This window comes from Pleurodeles waltl, chromosome 11, assembly GCF_031143425.1.
Source record: "Pleurodeles waltl isolate 20211129_DDA chromosome 11, aPleWal1.hap1.20221129, whole genome shotgun sequence".
Classification (NCBI taxonomy): Eukaryota; Metazoa; Chordata; class Amphibia; order Caudata; family Salamandridae; genus Pleurodeles; species Pleurodeles waltl.
Window position 1 is genome coordinate 821,072,586 of NC_090450.1, and position 22,746 is coordinate 821,095,331.

At 44.8% G+C, this 22,746-nt stretch overlaps 1 protein-coding gene across 1 annotated transcript in view; it reads left to right on the top strand.

The window, feature by feature from the left end:
- The window catches only part of POLE (DNA polymerase epsilon, catalytic subunit), a 293,620-nt gene that overhangs the window by 119,359 nt on the left and 151,515 nt on the right, over window positions 1–22,746 (top strand). The window contains exons 19-28 of the mRNA XM_069214647.1: window positions 832–978; window positions 1,095–1,240; window positions 2,051–2,199; window positions 11,553–11,645; window positions 11,786–11,930; window positions 12,801–12,958; window positions 13,857–14,052; window positions 14,207–14,421; window positions 18,754–18,856; window positions 19,324–19,404. Coding sequence (XP_069070748.1) covers window positions 832–978; window positions 1,095–1,240; window positions 2,051–2,199; window positions 11,553–11,645; window positions 11,786–11,930; window positions 12,801–12,958; window positions 13,857–14,052; window positions 14,207–14,421; window positions 18,754–18,856; window positions 19,324–19,404 — 1,433 coding nt within the window. The remainder of the gene's footprint in view (window positions 1–831; window positions 979–1,094; window positions 1,241–2,050; window positions 2,200–11,552; window positions 11,646–11,785; window positions 11,931–12,800; window positions 12,959–13,856; window positions 14,053–14,206; window positions 14,422–18,753; window positions 18,857–19,323; window positions 19,405–22,746) is intronic.

Consider the following 22,746-nt stretch of genomic DNA (forward strand, 5'->3'; position numbering starts at 1 on the left):
CCATACCATGCGGAAGAAGTCGGCTGTGGGGTTCCTGCAGCGAGGGCACTCCGCTGTGGGCCTTAGTCCCCCGCTCTGTGTAGTTTGGCGGGTGTAAAATAAGCTGTGTGAAGATAATATGTTTGTATCAGTCGAAGGCGCGGAGCCATCGCTAGGGTGCGCGGGGCCATCAGCGTTTCGTCCCAGTCCATCTCATCCATGGGGCCCGTCCATCCCTCCCATCTTTTGCGGAGCCCCTCCAGAGAACCTGTAGTGCCAGTGATCAGGGTGCGATATATCTGAGAAACACCTCCCTTACCCAGGCCCCCCATCAGCACCCTGGCCTCCATGGGACTATAATCGGGTATGGCATCTCCCACCCGGACGTGTACTAGGAGGGCGTGGCGGAGCTGGAGATACCTGTGGAACTGTGTCTTATTCAATGAAAAGTTTTTCTGGAGGTCCTCAAAGGACCGCATGTGCGACCCTCTCCAGACGTCACCCAAAGTGGAAATACCTATGTTATCCCAGTTCCGAAAACCCTCCAGGCTCGCCACCTCCACCAAATGCCACCCATGCCATAGCGGAGTCTGCTGGGTGAGACGCCCCCACCACCTCTGCGGGGAAGTCTTTTCTCTAATTCCCTCTGTTTCGAGGTGACTCAGGATGGGAGTGAGCAAGTAGGGCATTACCATCTTTGTTGACCTCTAAGCTCCCTCGGAGCTTTTTTTTTTTTTTTATATACCATGAAAGTGCACCGTTCAGCAAAATGTAATTGATAGTGTAAATAGTTGTATAATAAAACAGACATAATCGTCAGCTATTTAGCTCTCTCTTTCCATCCCTCTTCAGTGCCAGCCAGCCGCAGTGAATACCACCGCATTCAGCAACAGCTAGAGTCTGAGAAGTTTCCTCCACTCTTTCCTGATCGACCTCCCAGAGCTTTTCATGAGTTGAATCGGGAGGAACAGGCCAAGTACGAGAAGAAGCGTTTGGCTGGTGAGCACCTCATGATATGTTTCAGAGCACTATCCATCATACATCTCTAATTGTGGTTGACATGGACCCTTGTGTTGGCCCATTTTGTTTGAGTAAGACACTGTCTTCTTGTTCAGATTACTGCCGTAGGGCTTACAAGAAGATCCATGTGACACGTCTTGAGGATCGGGTGACTACCATCTGCCAACGCGAGAACTCCTTCTATGTAGACACTGTTCGTGCCTTCCGTGACAGGCGATATGAGTTTAAGGGATTGCACAAGGTCTGTTTTGGGTGTGGGCTGAGGGGAAGGGGTTTGTGATGGAGATGTTCTTGAGGAATCTATACCCTTGTTTTGAGACATTATGAGAGGGAGCAGTGGTATTTACAAGCCTGAATGCATAGGATGGCAAATGGTATGGGCTAGGGTGAGCTATAACAGGAAGGAATTGAGACAGATGGTGTGGGATTTGGTTTTTAAGATAATGTTCAGTGGTGTTGTGGAAACATGCCATACTAAGAAGCGGATTTTGACGTACTGTGCCTACTATAGTGATTTTGTGGTCTGATTCAGTGGTGAGATACTGTAATGGTAACTGTTTTCTAGGGTCTCAAAAGACCCATTTTGTTCGCAGAATGTGATGTTTAGATTATGCCACTTTAATGTGCATGTAATGCGTGTATTCACTTTGTTTTAGTGTTCTCTCATAGTTATTCTTCACATTATACCTCTCCACTTGATCCTTGATGCTCTTTGACAACTGAATTTTTACTGTTGAGTGCCTCCCTGTGCAATGTTTTAAACATCATTGCTTTTCACCACACAACTTCGGGTCTGATGCATTCCTAATCTACTTATTTCTTTTTGTTCCTTCCTCATGACCTCCTCCCTCGCCTTATCTTTCCTCTTTAAATTGTTGCTTCTCACTCCTTCCTTTTCGCTGACTCCTATCCACCTCTTCTTGCTCTCTCTGCCTCCGTACCCCATATCTTGCTTTATGCCTACTGTATCATCCCTTGGCTTCCACTATTCCATCTGCTCCTTTACCACTTCCTATCCTCCTTTGTCTATGCTTCCACTCATCACTTTCAGGTTTGGAAAAAGAAGTTGTCTGCAGCGATGGAGAGTGGAGATGCTGCAGAGATGAAGCGCTGTAAGAACATGGAGATCCTGTATGAGTCTCTGCAGCTGGCGCACAAGTGTATCCTCAATTCATTCTACGGATACGTCATGCGCAAAGGGTAAGTTCACCTTTTGATGGGAGGGTGGAGTGCTACACTTATAGAGTATTACTGATAATGTCCATTCCCGCTCACGGATCAGGCTTTCACAGCCAGTCCTCAATTGTTTAGGAGTTTATTTGGTGCAGGAACTATTATATCAGGGCTGTAAAAAGACCTTCACAGTGCTATTTTGGATCCATTACTTAAGTTGTCAAATAACGATGTGTTCGATGGCATCTGTCGCTGTAGATACACATGGTATGCATGAGCTCGCCATCTGGTGTTGGGTCGGAGTGTTATAAGTTGTTTTTCTTCGAAGAAGTGTTTTCGAGTCACGGGACCGAGTGACTCCTCCTTCTGTGCTCATTGCGCATGGGCGTCGACTCCATCTTCGATTGTTTTCTTTCCGCCATCGGGTTCGGACGTGTTCCTGTCGCTCCGAGTTTCGGAACGGAAAGATAGCTGAAACCAGAAGATTTTCGACGGTATCGTTGCGATCCGGTTCGAGATAGACACATACGACGACGCGTTGAACATCGAAGCGCTTTGGTGCCCTTCGGGGTAGATTTCGGCACCCCGTCGGGGCCTAGTCGGCCCGACCGCGTGGAGAACAACGCCGATGGAACGGACCCCGTTTCGATTCTGCCCCGAATGCCACAACAAATATCCTTATACGGACCTACACTCGGTCTGTAACCTGTGCCTGTCACCCGAGCACAGCGAAGAATCCTGTGAGGCCTGTCGGGCGTTCCGGTCCCGAAAAACTCTGCGCGACCGTCGAGCGAGAAGACTGCAGATGGCGTCCACGCCAAAGGAGCGTCGACAGTTCGAGACAGAAGAGGAACAGGAGGAATCCTTTTCCATCCAGGATTCAGACTCCGACGAGCTAGACTCTACAAAAACTGTGAGTAAGACGTCGAGATCAGAACTTAAAAAAGGAAAGAAGGCCCAGGGGACGCCACTGCCAACCGGCCATGGCTCCACCCAAATTCTCGGTGACCAACAATCGGCACCGAAAAAGGCCCATTCAGTGTCGAGATCGTCCGACTTCGGTCGAGACACCGGCACGCAGCCTCCTCGGGACCGAGAGAGTGCTAAACAGAAGCATCGACGAGAGTTCGGTGTCGACACGGATCGACGCCGAGACAGTGGCGCCGAAGACCATAGAGGCCAAGAATTTTCGGCACAGAAAAAGAGGAAGGTTACCTCGGAGCCGAAAAAACAATCAACAGGGTTTTCGGAGCCGAAAAAAGCGACATCAGACCCTGTTTCAGGCTCCTATACTGAAGAGCATTCTATGTCTTCACAAATGAAGAAACATAGATTTGAACAAGAACTGCAATCCACTGACGTGGATCACACGCAAAAGCGTATCTTTATTCAGCAGGGGACTGGGAAGATCAGTACCCTTCCACCTGTCAAACGAAAGAGAACGCTTCAGTTTACTCCTCAGCAACAAACAGCACAAAAGGTAAAACCTCCTCCCTCGCCTCCACCTGTAACTCCGGCTTCGCCAACTTACACCCCGTCACATTCGCCAGCTCACACCGCCATGAGCCACGATGACCAAGATCAGGATGCGTGGGACTTGTACGACGCACCAGTGTCTGATAACAGCCCAGACACATACCCAACTAGGCCATCACCATCGGAAGACAGCACAGCCTACTCACAAGTGGTGGCTAGAGCAGCACTATTCCATAATGTGGAACTACACTCGGAACAAGTAGAGGATGATTTTTTATTTAACACCCTCTCTTCAACCCACAGCTCCTACCAAAGCCTGCCGATGCTCCCAGGCATGCTACGCCATGCAAAGGACATTTTCAAGGAGCCAGTTAAAAGTAGGGCAGTGACGCCTAGGGTGGACAAAAAGTATAAGGCGCCTCCTACGGACCCTGTATTCATCACCTCTCAGCTGCCACCAGATTCTGTGGTGGTAGGGGCTGCCAGAAAACGGGCAAATTCACACACTTCTGGGGATGCACCTCCCCCAGATAAAGAAAGCAGGAAATTCGATGCAGCCGGGAAGAGGGTTGCTGTCCAAGCAGCAAACCAGTGGCGCATCGCAAATTCACAAGCGCTGCTAGCGCGATACGACAGAGCCCACTGGGATGAGATGCAGCATCTCATTGAACATCTCCCAAAAGATCTGCAAAAAAGAGCAAAACAGGTTGTTGAGGAAGGTCAAAACATTTCCAACAATCAAATACGCTCCTCCATGGATGCAGCAGACGCGGCCGCAAGGACCATTAATACGTCGGTTACCATCCGTAGGCACGCATGGCTCAGAACGTCTGGATTCAAGCCAGAAATTCAGCAGGCAGTGCTTAACATGCCAGTAAACGAAAAACTTCTGTTCGGTCCGGAGGTCGACACAGCCATAGAAAAGCTCAAGAAGGACACTGACACAGCCAAACCCATGGGCGCACTCTACTCCCCGCAGAGCAGAGGATCTTATAACACCTTCCGCAAAACACCTTTTAGAGGAGGGTTTCGGGGTCAGGCCACACAAGCTAGCACCTCACAGTCCGCACCGCCCACCTACCAGGGACAGTACAGGGGAGGTTTTCGGGGCCAGTATAGAGGGGGGCAATTCCCTAGGAATAGAGGAAGATTTCAAAGCCCCAAAACCACTACCAACAAGCAGTGACTCACACGTCACTCACCCCTCCCACACAACACCAGTGGGGGGGAGAATACGTCAATATTACGAAGCATGGGACAAAATAACTACAGACACATGGGTCCTAGCAATTATCCAACATGGTTATTGCATAGAATTCATGCAATTCCCTCCAGACATACCACCAAAATCACAAAATTTATCAAAATACCATTCACAGCTTCTAGAGATAGAAGTTCAAGCACTACTGCAAAAAAATGCAATAGAATTAGTACCAAGCACACAAATAAACACAGGAGTTTATTCACTGTACTTCTTGATACCAAAAAAGGACGAAACACTGAGTCCAATTCTAGACCTCAGGGTAGTAAACACATTCATCAAATCAGACCACTTTCACATGGTCACACTACAAGAAGTGTTACCATTGCTCAAAAAACACGACTACATGACAACCCTAGACCTCAAGGACGCATATTTCCATATACCAATACATCAATCACACAGGAAATATCTAAGGTTTGTATTCAAAGGAATACATTACCAATTCAAAGTATTGCCTTTTGGTTTAACAACCGCTCCAAGAGTATTCACAAAATGCCTAGCAGTAGTCGCTGCACACATCAGAAGGCAGCAAATACATGTGTTCCCGTATCTAGACGACTGGCTAATCAAAACCAGTTCGCTCACACAATGCTCAAACCACACAAATCAAGTCATACAAACCCTCTACAAACTAGGGTTCACCGTCAACTTTGCAAAATCAAACATTCTGCCAAGCAAAGTACAGCAATATCTAGGAGCCATAATAGACACGACAAAAGGAGTAGCAACGCCAACTCCACAAAGGATCCACAATTTCATCAGGGTCATTCAACACATGTCTCCAAACCAAACAATACAAGCAAGAACAATACTACAGCTCCTAGGCATGATGTCCTCATGCATAGCCATTGTCCCAAACGCAAGACTGCACATGAGGCCCTTACAACAGTGCCTAGCCTCACAGTGGTCTCAAGCACAGGGTCACCTTCTAGATCTGGTGTTGCTAGACCGCCAAACTTACCTCTCGCTTCTATGGTGGAACAGTATCAATTTAAACATAGGGCGGCCTTTCCAAGACCCAGTGCCACAGTACGTAATAACAACAGATGCTTCCATGACAGGGTGGGGAGCACATCTCAATCAACACAACATAAGAGGACAATGGAACATACATCAAACAAAACTGCATATAAATCATCTAGAATTATTAGCAGTTTTTCAAGCACTAAAAGCTTTCCAACCAATCATAACCCACAAATACATCCTTGTCAAAACAGACAACATGACAACGATGTATTATCTAAACAAACAAGGAGGAACACATTCAACGCAGTTAAGCTTGTTAGCTCAAAAAATATGGAAGTGGGCAATCCATCATCAAATTGGTCTAATAGCACAGTTTATTCCGGGGATCCAGAATCAGCTGGCAGACAATCTCTCGAGATCACCAGCAAGTCCATGAATGGGAAATCCACCCACAGATTCTGAACACCTACTTCACACTCTGGGGAACACCACAAATAGACTTATTTGCAACAAAAGAGAACGCAAAATGCCAAAACTTCGCGTCCAGATACCCACACAAGCAATCCCTAGGCAATGCCCTATGGATGAACTGGTCAGGAATATTTGCTTACGCTTTTCCTCCTCTCCCTCTCCTTCCTTACCTAGTAAACAAATTGAGTCAAAACAAACTCAAACTCATTTTAATAGCACCAACGTGGGCAAGACAACCCTGGTACACAACACTGCTAGATCTGTCTGTAGTACCACACATCAAACTGCCCAACAAACCAGATCTGTTAACGCAACACAACCAACAGATCAGACACCCGGACCCAGCATCGCTGAATCTAGCAATCTGGCTCCTGAAATCCTAGAGTTCGGACACTTACAACTTAGCCAAGAGTGTATGGAAGTCATAAAGCAGGCCAGAAGGCCATCCACTAGACACTGCTACGCAAGTAAGTGGAAAAGATTTGTTTGGTACTGCCATCATAATCAGATACAACCACTAGACGCAACTCCAAAACATATAGTAAATTACTTGCTCCATTTACAAAAAGCAAAGCTAGCCTTCTCTTCTATTAAAATACACCTTGCAGCAATATCTGCATACCTGCAAACTACATATTCAACTTCCTTGTATAGGATACCAGTTATCAAAGCATTCATAGAAGGGCTTAAAAGAATTATACCACCAAGAACACCACCTGTTCCTTCATGGAACCTAAACGTGGTTCTAACCAGACTCATGGGCCCACCTTTCGAACCCATGCACTCTTGCGGAATACAATTCCTAACCTGGAAAGTTGCCTTTCTCATCGCCATTACATCTCTAAGAAGAGTAAGTGAAATTCAAGCGTTCACAACACAAGAGCCTTTTATACAAATACATAAAAATAAGGTCGTCCTGCGACCTAATCCAAAATTTTTACCCAAAGTTATTTCACCATTCCATCTAAATCAAACGGTAGAACTACCAGTTTTTTTCCCACAGCCAGATTCTGTGGCTGAAAGAGCACTACATACATTAGATGTCAAAAGAGCATTAATGTACTACATTGACAGAACAAAAAACATCAGAAAAACTAAACAGCTATTTATTGCATTCCAAAAACCTCATGCAGGTAACCCAATATCAAAACAAGGTATAGCCAGATGGATAGTTAAATGCATCCAAATCTGCTACCTTAAAGCAAAAAGACAACTGCCCATTACTCCCAGGGCACATTCAACAAGGAAAAAAGGTGCTTCAATGGCCTTTTTAGGAAACATCCCAATGCAGGAAATATGTAAGGCAGCCACTTGGTCTACGCCTCACACATTCACCAAACACTACTGTATAGATGTGCTATCCGCACAACAAGCTACAGTAGGTCAAGCTGTATTAAGAACTCTATTTCAGACAACTTCTACTCCTACAGGCTAAACCACCGCTTATGGGGAACTAACTGCTTACTAGTCTATGCATACCATGTGTATCTACAGCGACAGATGCCATCGAACTGAAAATGTCACTTACCCAGTGTACATCTGTTCGTGGCATCAGTCGCTGAGATTCACATGGACCCACCCACCTCCCCGGAAGCCTGTAGCAGTTCAGAAGTTACCTTCAATTTTCTACATTTGTATATATATTATTTAATCCTTTAATAGGTACATACTTACATTTTTCATTGCGCGGGCACTATTACTATAGTACAACTCCTACCTCACCCTCTGCGGGGAAAACAATCGAAGATGGAGTCGACGCCCATGCGCAATGAGCACAGAAGGAGGAGTCACTCGGTCCCGTGACTCGAAAACACTTCTTCGAAGAAAAACAACTTGTAACACTCCGACCCAACACCAGATGGCGAGCTCATGCATACCATGTGAATCTCAGCGACTGATGCCACGAACAGATGTACACTGGGTAAGTGACATTTTCATTACTACAGTTGTCTCCCCTTATTTCCCAGTCACTGATGTGATATCTTTCAATAAAGTATCTTTTTTGGACTGTAATGAACTCTTTTTCACATTTCTCCGAGCTTAAGAACTCCAACATACATATTTCCTTTTTTTATAAATATCCAGCAAAATAAGAAAGGAACCCTTAACCCTTTCAAGCATCTACCCCCTAGCCCCACCCAATGTACAACAGAGAAAATCACCCCTTACAATTATGTCGGAAGTAGTGGGGATGTGCAAATGGGAATATAATTTGTGATGGAACCCATGCACCATTAAGTTGCATCCCAAATATTCCATTCACAGGACATCACAAAACAATCTGCATAATTAATAATAATTGGGTCACAAAGTGCGACCTGCTGTGATCGAGGTTGAGGCCTGCATGGGACAGCAGACCTCAATTCCTGCATTTGGATTCTCCATCGTGGAAAAAGTTTTCTCTTTTCCAACGCCGTTTCCAAAGGGAAACTTGTCCCACAGTGAGGACATTTGTCTCTTTTCCCTCAACCTTCATTTCTTGTCACAAGTAGGCCTGTCATTACACAGAACCACTTTCTTATTGAGGTATTGAAAATCACTTTTCTTTGAACCACAGCCTATTACCACTTTCTATCCGTCAGGGATATGGTAGTCCTACCTTCCACTTAATTTTGTTCTGGAACACAATATTCATCCCACATTTCAAATTCTGGCTTACTATGACACTTAATCTTTTTTCTACATTGTTTCTGAAACTCATTGGACTCCTGGCTTTCACCTGCAGTACAATTGCTTCATTACTGAACTCTTGTTATTTCATGTCTCACGAAAGTGGACACATATTTGCTTGAACTGTGGAACCTGTAGGTCCCCCAGGTGGATCAGCACAGAGGAGAAATCAACTCTGTCTTAAAAAGCCTCACTGTGGTACATATTTTCAATTGTATGCATCAGAGGGAACAAAGATTGAAAGTTACCCAGTAACTGATAGCCAGGCGAGTATGGTACAGAGGCCAACTTCAGACAAATGGTCTTAGTTATGTTATTAAGATGACTCCTTTCATCCAGATGCCCTTTTTTAGTGTTCTCCATAGGGAAATACACTGCTCATCAGACAGATTGTTTTGTACCTTTTTGCTGAAAGGATGGAGCAGGTGCAATTGAATTACAGATAGTTATATATTATATGCAGAAATATACCCAACAGTTTCGGTCCCAGTCACAAGCTTATTTTTTTGGAGGAGAGGTGTTTATGGAAGGACTTTGCTTGCTGCAGTAGCACAGGCTTTTCCGGATTACCACTGACTGTAAGTGATTAATCTTGAAATTCACAGGGTTAGCCTGAAAATGTGACATGGGTCCAGCCTTTGAGAACCTATATTGGACTCCCCTATCTAGGATAAAGAGGGCTTCTACTTTGGTTAAATGCAACCGCCATCTCATTTTATAGAGCTTTCTCCAAACCACACCAACAAGTGGAGTGATTGAGGTGTAGCTGAAAAATAGCTTAACACAAATTGATTTTGCAATTTACACAGACTGGTTACTCAATACTGTTTATTGTGATACCTATTACTCTACTGCCTCCCAAAGGGAAGATTAATGACTAATACGAGCAGGTCCTGAGGCTACATGCCACCGTCTTGCTAGACTAATGAACAAAAGAAATAGTAGAAACCACCTTAACAAAGGTGGCAGAGCCTATTGAATTTATTTTGTGGTTGGAAGGACCTGAGGCCAATTCTGGAAATAAGGAGAGTAACTTAGTGTTTAGGATGCTCGGTCAAGCCAGCTATGTATTTTACAGGAGCAATTTTCATTGTCCACATCTCATTACTATTTAGCAAAGGTATCCTCTTTCTCTCTTAACTCTCCCGGAGGATATTTATCAAATGCCTGTCGGTGGTAATACCACACTTTAGAAGAAGAATTTGCTTGCATGTCTCCCCAGAAGATTTTCATACCTATCTCACATCTCATGCAATGGACAATCAAGTATGCAGCACCCTCCTTCTATAGTGTTTGGAGTTTTTGGCCAGTACGAAAGCAACATAAATCTAACTAGGTTTTCATTGTACCCTTAGACAGCCTTTTTCACATCTAGCATGTACAACTCAGCTGGCATGGACAGATTTGGCAGAAGGTTGAGCGTGAAATTTGCTGCTTCTCAATCCATTTCAAGATGGAGAAAGCAAAGCTGCAGTGGTAGCCTTGTTGTCAAACATATTACTACAAAAATGAAAATGGTCAGGGACCTTATCATTGGTTCTGTACATTAATGCACACCTTTCCCATCCCACCGTTTGTGTCCCTGTTGATACTTAAAGGCCTGTACACATTTTCTGTTGTAATAACACTGGCAAGTAGTCTTGGTCCTCTGGGCCAAACATGTAAATCCTAAACCCATGCCGTAGAGCCTTTGTTACATGAAAACCAGCTCTTCATTCCTGAGACTGGAGGAAGATGTTGCCTTGGCACTAAAAGATAGCCCTTTTTTCTGGTACAGGTATTTGTTCAGGGCAAGTATGGAATCCTTTCTGGAAAAAACAACTTTTGGGGCTTTGCGGGGAATTTGGTGTATGCCGGATATCTGCCAGAAAGCAGCAGCTGTCTTTAAATAAGTCTTAGGTTCTGATTAGAGTTTGCCGGACAAGTTACTCTGTCGCAAACGTGACGGATAGCCCGTCCACTGTATTACTATTCCCATGGGATATAATGGGATCATAATACTGTGGACGGGATATCTGTCACGTTTGTGACAGAGTAACCCTATCCGGCATGCAATAAATCAGGCCCTAAGTTTCTTGCTCTGTTATATATGGCTTTTGCCCTCCAACCATCTGTTTGGTTGGTGGCAGACTTGACGTGTGTCCCATGACATGCTGTTCTTACTCCTGACTTCATTGTTTGAAGTGATCCTTGGGGTGCTAGTAAGATCAGTGTTTTGTCAATGTTCTTTGGCTGTTGTCATGTACTTAGTTAATACATAGAGGGCTGTTCTTTCTTTCCATTTTGCTCATTTCTTCATCCTGGCAGAGCCTCCTAATGCCAACCTCGATGGCCAACCTATTCCTTATTGTGGTGGCTTTGACCTTTGCCACACTTGCCCTGTGCTCCCCTTTACTTGTTGCTTTACACCTGTCACACAGTGGTGTGCTATTAATTTTTCTCCGTACTTAGCCTTACACCATTCATCTATCCTTGAAAATCCCTTCTCATTGTACCATTGAGAACTGGTAATGTCTATCTTGGTTATTGGCAGGGCTCGCTGGTATTCCATGGAGATGGCTGGAATTGTATGCTACACTGGGGCGAACATCATTACGCAGGCTCGGGAGTTGATTGAGCAGATTGGGTGAGTCAGAGTACTGAAAGCTTACTTTCTCGTTCCCTCCATGGGCTGACTGTATGGTCCTATTGGCTCTTCTTACTGTTATCATTGCTTGTACATGTACACTCTTGTGAGTTCTCATCAATAATTCTTTCTCCCTTCAGGAGGCCACTAGAGTTGGACACTGATGGAATTTGGTGTGTCCTCCCTAACAGTTTTCCTGAGAACTTTGTGATTAAGTCAACTAATGCAAAGAAGCCGAAAGTTACCATCTCCTATCCTGGTGCCATGTTAAATATCTTGGTGAAGGTGAGCCGGGTTAAATATGTCTTGCAACAGGTTTCATTCTGCACATTCAGCGGAAGACAAATACTTCTACTAAAGCTGTGCATCATAGTTGACCATTTTAAAAGTCCTGTAGAACATATTTGAAACAAACCACTGAATACAGATAGTGCTTTATCTCTGCTATTTTTTTTTTTTTTAGTACCAATGTCTTGAAGATTTTTTTTTTTTTAAATATTTGAAAGTTCCCTTTGTTTTTTCTTCATAATTATGCTCCTACTATCGGCATTGTTCGTGCCTCTGCGTGCTTCATGACCATAGTGGAGTCATCTGTTTTTTGTCTTTGGTTAATATTCCATGGTGGAGTCCCATTCTTCCAGGTTGACTCTTCACTTGGAAACGACAGTCTGGTTAATTCCCCATGAATTATTCCTCCTGTAATGTATGTGGGAAGCAGCTTCTTGTAGCAATATTTGGGATTCCTTGTTGAATGCTATATTCAGGGAGTATTGGAGACCTTTATTGGTTAAATCCCATCTATTTGGGGAAACCCTGTCTGAGAGTGCTGTGTGTGGGAGCGCTATGTCTACGAGTGCTTTGCCCATTAAGCCCTTTCTCTGTGAGAGCTGTGCATGGGAAGCCCAATCTGCGAGTGCTGTGCCTCATAAGCCCTGTCAGAGTATGTCCCTAGAAGCCTTGTATGAGAGCGCTGGTGCATAAAAGCCCTGTTTGAGAGCTCTGGTGCATAAAAGCCCTGTTTGAGAGCTCTGGTGCATATAAGCTCTGTATGCAAGCTCTGTGCCTAGAATCCCTTTCGTATAGCTCTTTGCCTAGAAGCGGTTTCTGGGTGCTGAGTCTTTCAACTCTGTCTTTTAACTAATTTTGTATTTTCAGGAGGGATTCACAAATGATCAATATCAAGAACTAGTCGACCCTGCCTCGCTTACTTATGTAGCTCGCTCTGAAAACAGTATCTTCTTTGAAGTGGACGGGCCTTATCTTGCCATGATTCTCCCCGCCTCCAAGGAGGAAGGGAAGAAATTAAAGAAGAGGTAGGCGTCACAAGCATAAGTATTAACGGTATGAGTTTTGCGGAAGGACTATACACTACGTAACACTCCTACATAAATTCCAAACTCTGTTTGTCCCCTATTATCTCCTGTTCTTGCCCATGGTAGTGATGCTGTTTCTGTGTCTAATTGTGGTGTTAAGCCTAATTTAGTGGTAACATTTTTATGTAACTGTTCCCTTGTTCTCTTTCCTTTTTGGTATGGATTCATCCCCAGATGCTTAAGTCTTCTCTCTCCTTTATTGTATGTTCTCAGTTGCTGGCCTATTGCTCTTGTTTTATAACTTGTCTTTTTATCTTCCTCTTGTTCTCTGCCACTTGGTCCAGATGTCTTCTGTGCTTAAGGCAGAGAGAGATGTTTAGCCTGGATGCTGACATCGCTCGCTGTCTGTGCTCTCAGCATTGACACTGGTTTGTTACTGTTCTATTTCTCTAGGGCTTACACCTCTTCTAAGCTGCTTGCCTGCTATTTCTTTTTGTTGCGGAGTGCTGATTGATATCTCCTTTTTTTTTTTTTTTTTTAAGACTGACTGCAGATACCTCCTTTTTCTCTTAGTTGCTTATGCTCTCCTCTGTTTTCTTTTTCTGTCTTTCTCTCTCTCTCTGTCTCTCTCGCTCATGTCCCTGTTTCTTCTCTGTACGTGTATGTAACATACTCACTGTGCAACTGGGTGATGACTCAGGTTTTCCCTGACTTGAGAAAATAATGCTCCTATTTGGTATTCAACATGTTTTAGTTTTCCACATGCTTTCTCTGTGTGCTGTTATTTTTGTGCTCCAAAGCTAATTCCTGCCATCATTATTAATACCCAACCACTCTTCTTCTGTTTTGGACAATATTGTTTGCACTACCACTGATGGTGCTGCATCTTTACTCCCAGGTATGCAGTGTTTAATGAAGATGGGTCTCTGGCAGAGCTAAAAGGGTTTGAAATTAAGCGGCGTGGAGAACTCCAGTTGATTAAGATTTTCCAGTCTTCAGTCTTTGAGGCCTTTCTGAAGGGCACCACTCTTGAGGAAGTGTATGCCTCTGTCGCTAAAGTAGCAGATTACTGGCTGGATGTCCTTTACAGCAAGGTAAAATTGGGCTCTGAAATTCGCAATCTATATACGCTATGAGGGTGACTTGGGAGTGTAATGAGACACAGGAACTGTAGTGAATTTTGAAGCTTTATTTGTTGTCCGGCAGTGCTGAGATGAAGACACTGAGAATATTTTTTGTTTTTGGTAGGCCGCTAACATGCCGGACTCAGAACTTTTTGAATTGATCTCGGAGAATCGTTCAATGTCTCGGAAGCTGGAAGATTATGGGGAGCAGAAGTCTACTTCCATCAGTACAGCCAAGCGCTTGGCCGAGTTCCTCGGGGACCAAATGGTGAAAGATGCTGGTCTCAGCTGCCGCTACATTATCTCTAGGAAACCAGAAGGCTCACCAGTCACAGAGAGGTGTGCAGCATATGATTTGGGTGGAGAAATGGTCAATAAGATAGGAAAAGGGATTAGAGGGATGGTTATAGAGGTCAGCTGTTGTTTACAGGTGAGGGTGGAAGGACTTATCATGGGTTAAGAAACCATGCTTTGCAGTTTTTAAGGTGGGTAGGAGGGGAGTTATAAGAAACAGAGAATGAAGACATAGTGTCTATTTCTCCCCAAGTGATTCATAGCAGAAGAATGCTGGGAAAGACTGTCCAAAAAATATGTTAGGGTCGGCAGATCCAAAATTTCAAGCCTTCAAGTTGTTAAGCTTACTGCACTGTTTTAGTAGCCCATGAAAAATGCTCTGCGATCAAATAAACAAATTGTCTACCTTAGCCCAAAATGAAAGTAAGAAGTTTATAGGAGGAAGCTGTTTATTGCAACCAGTGCCCATGGCTGTGAGGATGGGAATGCCTTCTGTCCATGGGACCCAGTAATACTGTAATACCCAGAAAACATCAGTGTGGTCAATCTTGATAAGAGGACAGCTCCTTCTGACATGGACATAAGGTCCCAAAGCTCATACGGCAAAGGACCTTTTGTGGGAAGATAATCTGATAACTCTAGGTGAAGTCAAGCTTCCACCCCTCCAATCCCCCAAGGTTAACTGGTAATTGATTTGTAATTCTTCTACTTGGTGGTTAACATAGAAGTGAGCTGGTATGTGCCACTTCTTGGAATTGGTCTACTTCTTTTTCTCTGGAAACGTTCAAAAGGTTAACACATGCACAGTTCCTGTCAACCAGGCAGACAAGCAAATACAATTTTTTGGTGCAGTTTTTCGGTTTTCCCTGTTTAAGTGCTGTGTAATGTTGTTGTTTCCAACATCATGGTGCGCAGAATGCAGCTTCCTAGTATTACAGGCTCTTGGAGCTCATTACTTATTATCAATAATGGGGTTTGTCATGATTCATCGTGTGTGCCACAAGACCATCCCCACTGTTTCTCTCGCTAAATATAAATAAGTTTCTGCTTTGCTGGAGACATGCCCACTTATTTACCAGCCAATCCTTCAGATTTCACCAACTAGAAAATCCTCATTGTTTGGTTGGTGCAGCCATTATAATGATTTCTTTAACATTCCGTTGTGGGAGATGTACGTGTTGCAACTCCACACAATGTGCTATTGCCAATATCATCTTTTGATATTGTCTTTCACGATAAACAGTTTGGTCTTTGTTTATTGTACAGCCTCCTCCTACTTCTGCTCACCAGTGACAGGCCTGTGTGTATGGACAACTCTATTGAATGTCTCCTTACATGTTGTATAAATACTGTAAGTTAGAAAATTATTCCTACGTCTATTAAGCCGATTAGTTGAATCTTCTCCCTTTGAATAGGAGGTCAATTAATCTCCCAGGCCCCAAGCCAAATATTAATTTCATGCTTCTTGGATACACAGATGGGCTACTGGAAGCACTTGTGCTTGGTTTGTTGAATTCTATCTAGAGACTCATTACTCTTAGCCTCTAGAATCCTGCGTCAATTTGGAGAGAAGTAAGTGACTTGTCAGTGTTGTTTCTTAGACCTATTGCCAATGTTCAATTTATACTCCTGGCTTGACCAGTCCTTACAGACAAGGGAAAGGTGCAGAGTTCTGCACTTTTCCGTAAATCTACTGCATTTATGCCAATGGTCTCTAAAGAGCTGATCTTTATGCCTCTGGGTTTGTCTAGGCCTGATAGTATTTCTTGCAGATGCCTGAACATTTACTAATCAATTGCAAAATACAACTGATATTTTCAGTACCCAGCTCTGGGCAAAAATAGAAGACATTTTTGGTTTGAAGTTGTTGGGCACTTTCATTCCATGTTAGCACTTATATGTACTTAGGTGGATTCCTTTTCTATCTTCCAAGATGCCCTTAAATGCCATCTCTTCACGCCCCAGACTTCTTTTCACCAAAGAGATGTCTTAAGCTCCAGTTTGAACTTAGTAATGCTTTGTTGTGCCCACTTTTAGCCTGCTGTATAAAGTGATGCAAGCCTTCTCTCTTTCCAGTATAGTTTTTCTCAAAGCTGTCAGCTTGTCCAAGCACATCACTGAACTGATTTTCTTATGAGCCTTTTGGCTGTATGCTGTTTCCACAGAGGAAAGGCTGATGTTTCAGATATGCCTGTCTTTCATTATAAAGTTATCACGTTTTCACTCAGATGAGATTTGTTTGCTGACTTTTTATCTTGGTTCTCAGTCCTTTCTGGCTGAACCTATATAGCTTGATTCTTAATGTTTTCGCCAGCTTCCCAGAATCATTTTTAGACCACTCCTTTACCACGTTTGCGCCTCCACCTTACAATGTAGATACTATCCTGCTCTGCACAGAGTTTGAATTATTGCCCACTGTAAGAAATTGGGTTACTGGTTGGGATGGGAGGTTATACCTTACTCAGGCAGCAACTGCAGTCTTTGACAGGGTGGAGTCACAAGAATCCCAAAACTAACCTGTGCCTAACCCTCTGGTAGCTTGACACAAAAGTAATAAAGTGAGACACAACACAAGACAAATCCCACACCGATTTCGAAAAATGTAATAAATTAAGACCAAAATGACTCCAATCCATAGCACGGGAGATAGTGTCAAAGTTTGAACGAAAATAGCATCAAAAAGCACAAAGTGCCAGCTGTCGATATCTGGTTGCGCTGGACTGGAACAAAGTCACAAGCTCGGGCCTACTGTGAGGGAGAATGGGCCGGCTACAGGGACCTGGTTATGCCAGCTGAACCAAGAGTACCTTAAATCTTGGTTGCGGAGCGATGTGGAGTTCTGCATCGAGGATTGTTGTGCAGTGGAGCTTCCTAGGAACTGCAAGGTCCTGCGTCATCATAGAGGATGCTGTCAGCAAAGGGCTTTTGATGCGAAGGCCTTCTTTGAGGATGCATCGTGCAGATGCGTTTCCTGGAAAGCTGCAACCAGCAATGCAAAGTCCAGCGATGAACAACACAGCGGTCCTGATGCAGAGTTGGTGCGGCGATGCGTTGTCAATGTCTCATTTCTGCTGGAACCACAGTTTGGACTGGTAGAGCACATTCAGGCCCACTTCCAAGGGGTCCAAGACTGGGATGGCACCACTTAGGAGGGTAGGACTCGCAGCTGCAGAGTCTAGTTGCTTGGGTATAGGATTGGGGAAGCCTGTTCTGTCCCTGAGGCTTCTGATCAGGAGGTCTGCCATCTGGCCCTTGGAGTCACTCTGGTGGTCCTGAGTTCAAGAAGCAGGTCCAGTCCTTCACTCATGCAGCAGGTTGGTAGTTCTTGCAGAGCAGCACAGCATTCCTTCTTCTGAGACCTACACAGATCCAGATGTGTACTGAAAATCTGGGGTCTGAGGTCCAATAGTTGTAGTTGAGACCCACTTTGAAGTAAGGAAGAGGCTTCCAGAGGTGCTTGGAATCTCCTGTCTCCCTGACATGGCCCTAGCTTGCCTTGGGACACCATAGATTAGTGTCCAATCCCTTTGAGGGAGTGCTCAGGCAGGGCCTTTGTGATGTGCAAGTGTGGTAGATGACCGCTCCTACCCCTAGCTAAGTTGAAGTGGTCCATCCTGCCAACACCTAGCTTTTCTTTGTTTCACTGTCTGGGAGCAATACACAAAGACAAACTGCTGACTACACCTAGTCATGTGGTCCAGGATGCAGTAAGCAGACACCTAATGGTTGGAACAAGATAAAGCCAACTTTCTCAAGGTTCCCGTAGGAGTCATTCAACTTTGAATTATTACAAGGCCGAAAAAACTGTTTTTTTCAACACAAATGATGATTAATGCTCTGTATTAAGATGTACAAATTGGATGAAAGGGTAATCAGTGTAGTCAAAAACAAATGCACGTGCTCCAAGTGACAGCGCAGTGCAAGTGCAATCTAGTGAGCCATACAATAACAAAGATATATTTACACTAACAATATTTACACAATGTAAAAAGGGTCCCTGTTCATAGGACACAAATTCAGTTCTGGAAACCCAATGATATGAGCACTTGAGTTCCAATAGTCCGCCGATCAGTGCTATGGGTGGGACCCTATTTAGTTGAGGTTTCGACTGTAAATGTTGATTGAGCTTCAAGATATAGAAGTACCATGTTACATGGTGGTAATACCTGTTCTGCAGTCTCAAGGATTTGCCCTCTGTACCTGGCTGTCAAGGAAGGTTCCTTTACTTGGAAGTCTTGAACTGAGTCAGGATCATGCTGTCTTTTATAAAGCTGGTAATAAGATATTTGTGAGAGTTTTTATACTAACTTGTGGTTTGTAGACTCTTGTGGCTTCATTCTATTGGCGAAAATAATCAGCTTTTACATTTTTTCTCAGGGCAATCCCCTTAGCCATCTTCCAGGCAGAGAGCGGAGTGAAGAAACATTATCTGCGTAAATGGTTGAAGAATTCCTCGCTGCAGGATTTGGACATCCGGACCGTTAGTACTTCTTGAATCTTTTCACTGTCTTGGCATCCATTTTGAACACTATTTTTGCTTATTGCATGTCAGAAAGCATAAGTGTGATACCAGTATACTCTTTGTAGAAACTTTGATAGCTTGACTGGTGATGTGCCTGAACTCTGCTGCTTTCTTTTTTTCGTTCCCCGATATCCTATGATCTGACCTTGCTTGGAGGACTACTTTTGTTGTCTGTGTCCAGTCTAAAGCCCAGTCAGATATGGCCTACAAATATCCAAATACTGCACTGAAATTCATTCTCTATGCATTTTCATTATTTATATTTATTGTGGCTTTCCTGAAAACCTAACTTGCTTGTACTGCTCTAGAAGAGCCCAGCCTTACTTCAGCCCATATTTCAGTGTAATTCATTGCCTCAGTCTCCCCAGTTTCCAAACTCTGGATTCTCTTTTTCTTCTTCCTGATTTATGCGGTTTCTTACACAGATCCTGGATTGGGATTATTACATCGAGCGACTGGGAAGTGCCATTCAGAAGATTATTACTATTCCAGCTGCACTACAGCAAGTAAGTATTGGACCTTTAAGAAGGGTTGGAGGTGTATGTAGTACTGTACAAATAGTACAGTGGAGCTGCAGAGATTAGAAGTCTTCCATGGTGGAGAGCGAGAATGTTATTTTCAGTTTCTTATAACTGTGAAATGAGTCAATACTATTAAATTGAACATTTGTACCGGTTATCATTTTCAGCACATAGAAATAGCAAATACTGCAGTGCTAAGTGTAGGAGGCTGGCCTGGCTTGTAGTGGGTACCAGAGGTACTTACACCTTGTGCCAGGTCCAGTTATCCCTTATTAGTGTAGAAGAGGTGTTTCTAGCAGCGTAGGCTGATAGAAGGTAGCTATGGCAAAGCAGCTAAGGCTGAACTAGGAGACATGTAAAGCTCCTACTATACCACTGGTGTCATATGCACAATATCATAAGAAAACACAATACACAGAAGTACTAAAAATAAAGGTACTTTATTTTTATGACAATATGCCAAAAGTATCTCAGTGAGTACCCTCAGTATGAGGATAATATATATACACAAGATCTATGTACACAAACCAAAATTAGGTAAGTAATAGCAAGAAAAGTAATGCAAGCAGTGTAGAATTACAATAGATTGCAATAGGAGCACATAGGTATAGGGGCAACACAAACCATATAATCCAAAAGTGGAATGCGAACCATGGATGGACCACAAACCTATGTGAGCTTGTAGAGGGTCGCTGGGACTGTAAGAAAACAGTGAGGGTTCGAAAAATAGCCCACCCCAAGACCCTGAAAGGTAGGTGTAAAGTACACCTACTACCCCCAGAGAGCACAGAAGTCGTGATAGGGGGATTCTGCAGGAAGAACAAACACCAGAAATGCAACAACAGTGGATTTCTGGACCTGAGTACCTGTAAGACAAGGGGACCAAGTCCAATAGTCGCGTCAGTGTCGAAAGTGGGCAGGAGCCCAGGAAATGCCAGCTGAGGGTGCAAGGAAGCTGCCACCTGTTGGAAGAAGCTTGGAGTTCTGCAAGAAAGAAGAGGACTAGGGACTTCTCCTTTGGAAGACGGATGTCCCACGTCGCGATGAAGCAGAGGTGTTCCCACGCAGAAAGACCACAAACAAGCCTTGCTAGCTGCAAGGGTCGTGGTAGAGCTTTTTGGGTGCTGCTGTGTCCCAGGAGGGACCAGGATGTCGCCACTTGGAGGAGGAGACAGAAGGGGCACCCAGCAACTCAGGGAGCCCTCACAGAAGCAGGCAGCACACGCAAAAGTACCTGAATAGGCACTTGGAAGAAAAGTGAACCGGAGTCCACCCGAAGTCACAAAAGGGAGTCCCACGACGCCGGAGGACAACTCAGAAGGTTGTGCACTGCAGGAAGGAGTGTCGGGGACCCAGGCTTGGCTGTGCACGAAGAAAATCCTGGAAGAGTGCACAGGAGCCGGAGCAGCTGCAAATCACGCGGTACCCAGCAATGCAGTCTAGCGTGGGGAGTCAAGGACTTTACCTCCACCAAACGTGGACTGAAGAGTCACTGGACTGTGGGAGTCACTTGGACAGAGTTGCTGAGTTCCAGGGACCACGCTCGTCGTGCTGAGAGGGGACCCAGAGGACCAGTGATGCAGTCTTTTGGTGCCTGCGGTTGCAGGGGGAAGATTCCATCGACCCACGGGAGATTTCTTCAGAGCTCCTGGTGCAGAGAGGAGGCAGGCTACCCCCAGAGCATGCACCCCCTGGAAACAGTCTAGAAAGCCGGCAGGATGAAGCGATACAAGGTTGCTAGTAGTCGTCTTGCTACTTTGTTGCGGTTTTGCAGGCGTCCTGAGCAGTCAGCGGTCGATCCTTTGGCAGAAGGTGAAGAGGGAGATGCAGAGGAACTCTGGTGAGCTCTTGCATTCGTTATCTGGTGAGATCCCCAAAGCAGAGACCCTAAATAGTCAGAAAAGGAGGTTTGGCTACCTAGCAAGGAGGATTGGCTACCAAGAGAGGTAAGAGCCTATCAGAAGGAGCCTCTGACATCACCTGCTGGCACTGGCCACTCAGAGCAGTTCAGTGTGCCACAGACACCTCTGTTTCCAAGATGGCAGAGGTCTGGGACACACTGGAGGAGCTCTGGGCACCTCCCCTGGGAGGTGCAGTTCAGGGGAGTGGTCACTCCCCTTTCCTTTGTCCAGTTTCGCGCCAGAGCAGGGCTGGGGGATCCCTGAACCGGTGTAGACTGGCTTATGCAGAGATGGGCACCATCTGTGCCCATCAAAGCATTTCCAGAGGCTGGGGGAGGCTACTCCTCCCCAGCCTTCACACCTATTTCCAAAGGGAGAGGGTGTTAAATCCTCTCTCAGAGGAAATCCTTTGTTCTGCCTTCCTGGGCCAGGGCTGCCTGGAACCCAGGAGGGCAGAAACCTGTCTGAGGGGTTTGCAGCAGCTGCAGTGGAGACCCCGGAAAGGCAGTTTGGCAGTACCCGGGTTCTGTGCTAGAGACCCAGGGGATCATGGAATTGTCCCCCCAATGCTAGAATGGCATTGTGGTGACAATTCCATGATCTTAGACATGTTACATGGCCATGTTCGGAGTTACCATTGTGACTCTGTACATAGGTAGTGACCTATGTACAGTGCACGTGTGTAATGGTGTCCCTGCACTCACAAAGTCTGGGGAATTTGCCCTGAACGATGTGGGGGCACTTTGGCTAGTGCCAGGGTGCCCACACACTAAGTAACTTTGCACCCAACCTTCACCAGGTGAAGGTTAGACATATAGGTGACTTATAAGTTACTTAAGTGCAGTGGTAAATGGCTGTGAAATAACGTGGACGTTATTTCACGCAGGCTGCAATGGCAGGCCTGTGTAAGAATTGTCAGAGCTCCCTATGGGTGGCAAAAGAAATGCTGCAGCCCATAGGGATCTCCTGGAACCCCAATACCCTGGGTACCTCAGTACCATATACTAGGGAATTATATGGGTGTACCAGTATGCCAATGTGAATTGGTAAATTTAGTCACTAGACTGTTAGTGACAAATTTGGAAAGCAGAGAGAGCCTAACCACTGAGGTTCTGGTTAGCAGAGCCTCAGTGAGACAGTTAGGCATCACACAGGGAACACATACAGGGCACATACTTATGAGCACACGGACCTGCCTGGCAGGGTCCCAGTGACACATAGACTAAAACAACATATATACAGTGAAATATGGGGGTAACATGCTAGGCAAGATGGTACTTTCCTACACTGAGTGTTTTGATCAGAGTGGTTCTTCCCCAGCAAGGAATTGTCCCTACATTCGTAAGCTTGGAATTATTCACAGTAGCCATTCTGGATCTTAACCTTCAAAACAGATCAAGACAGTAATGCTGTGCACCCCTTTCTC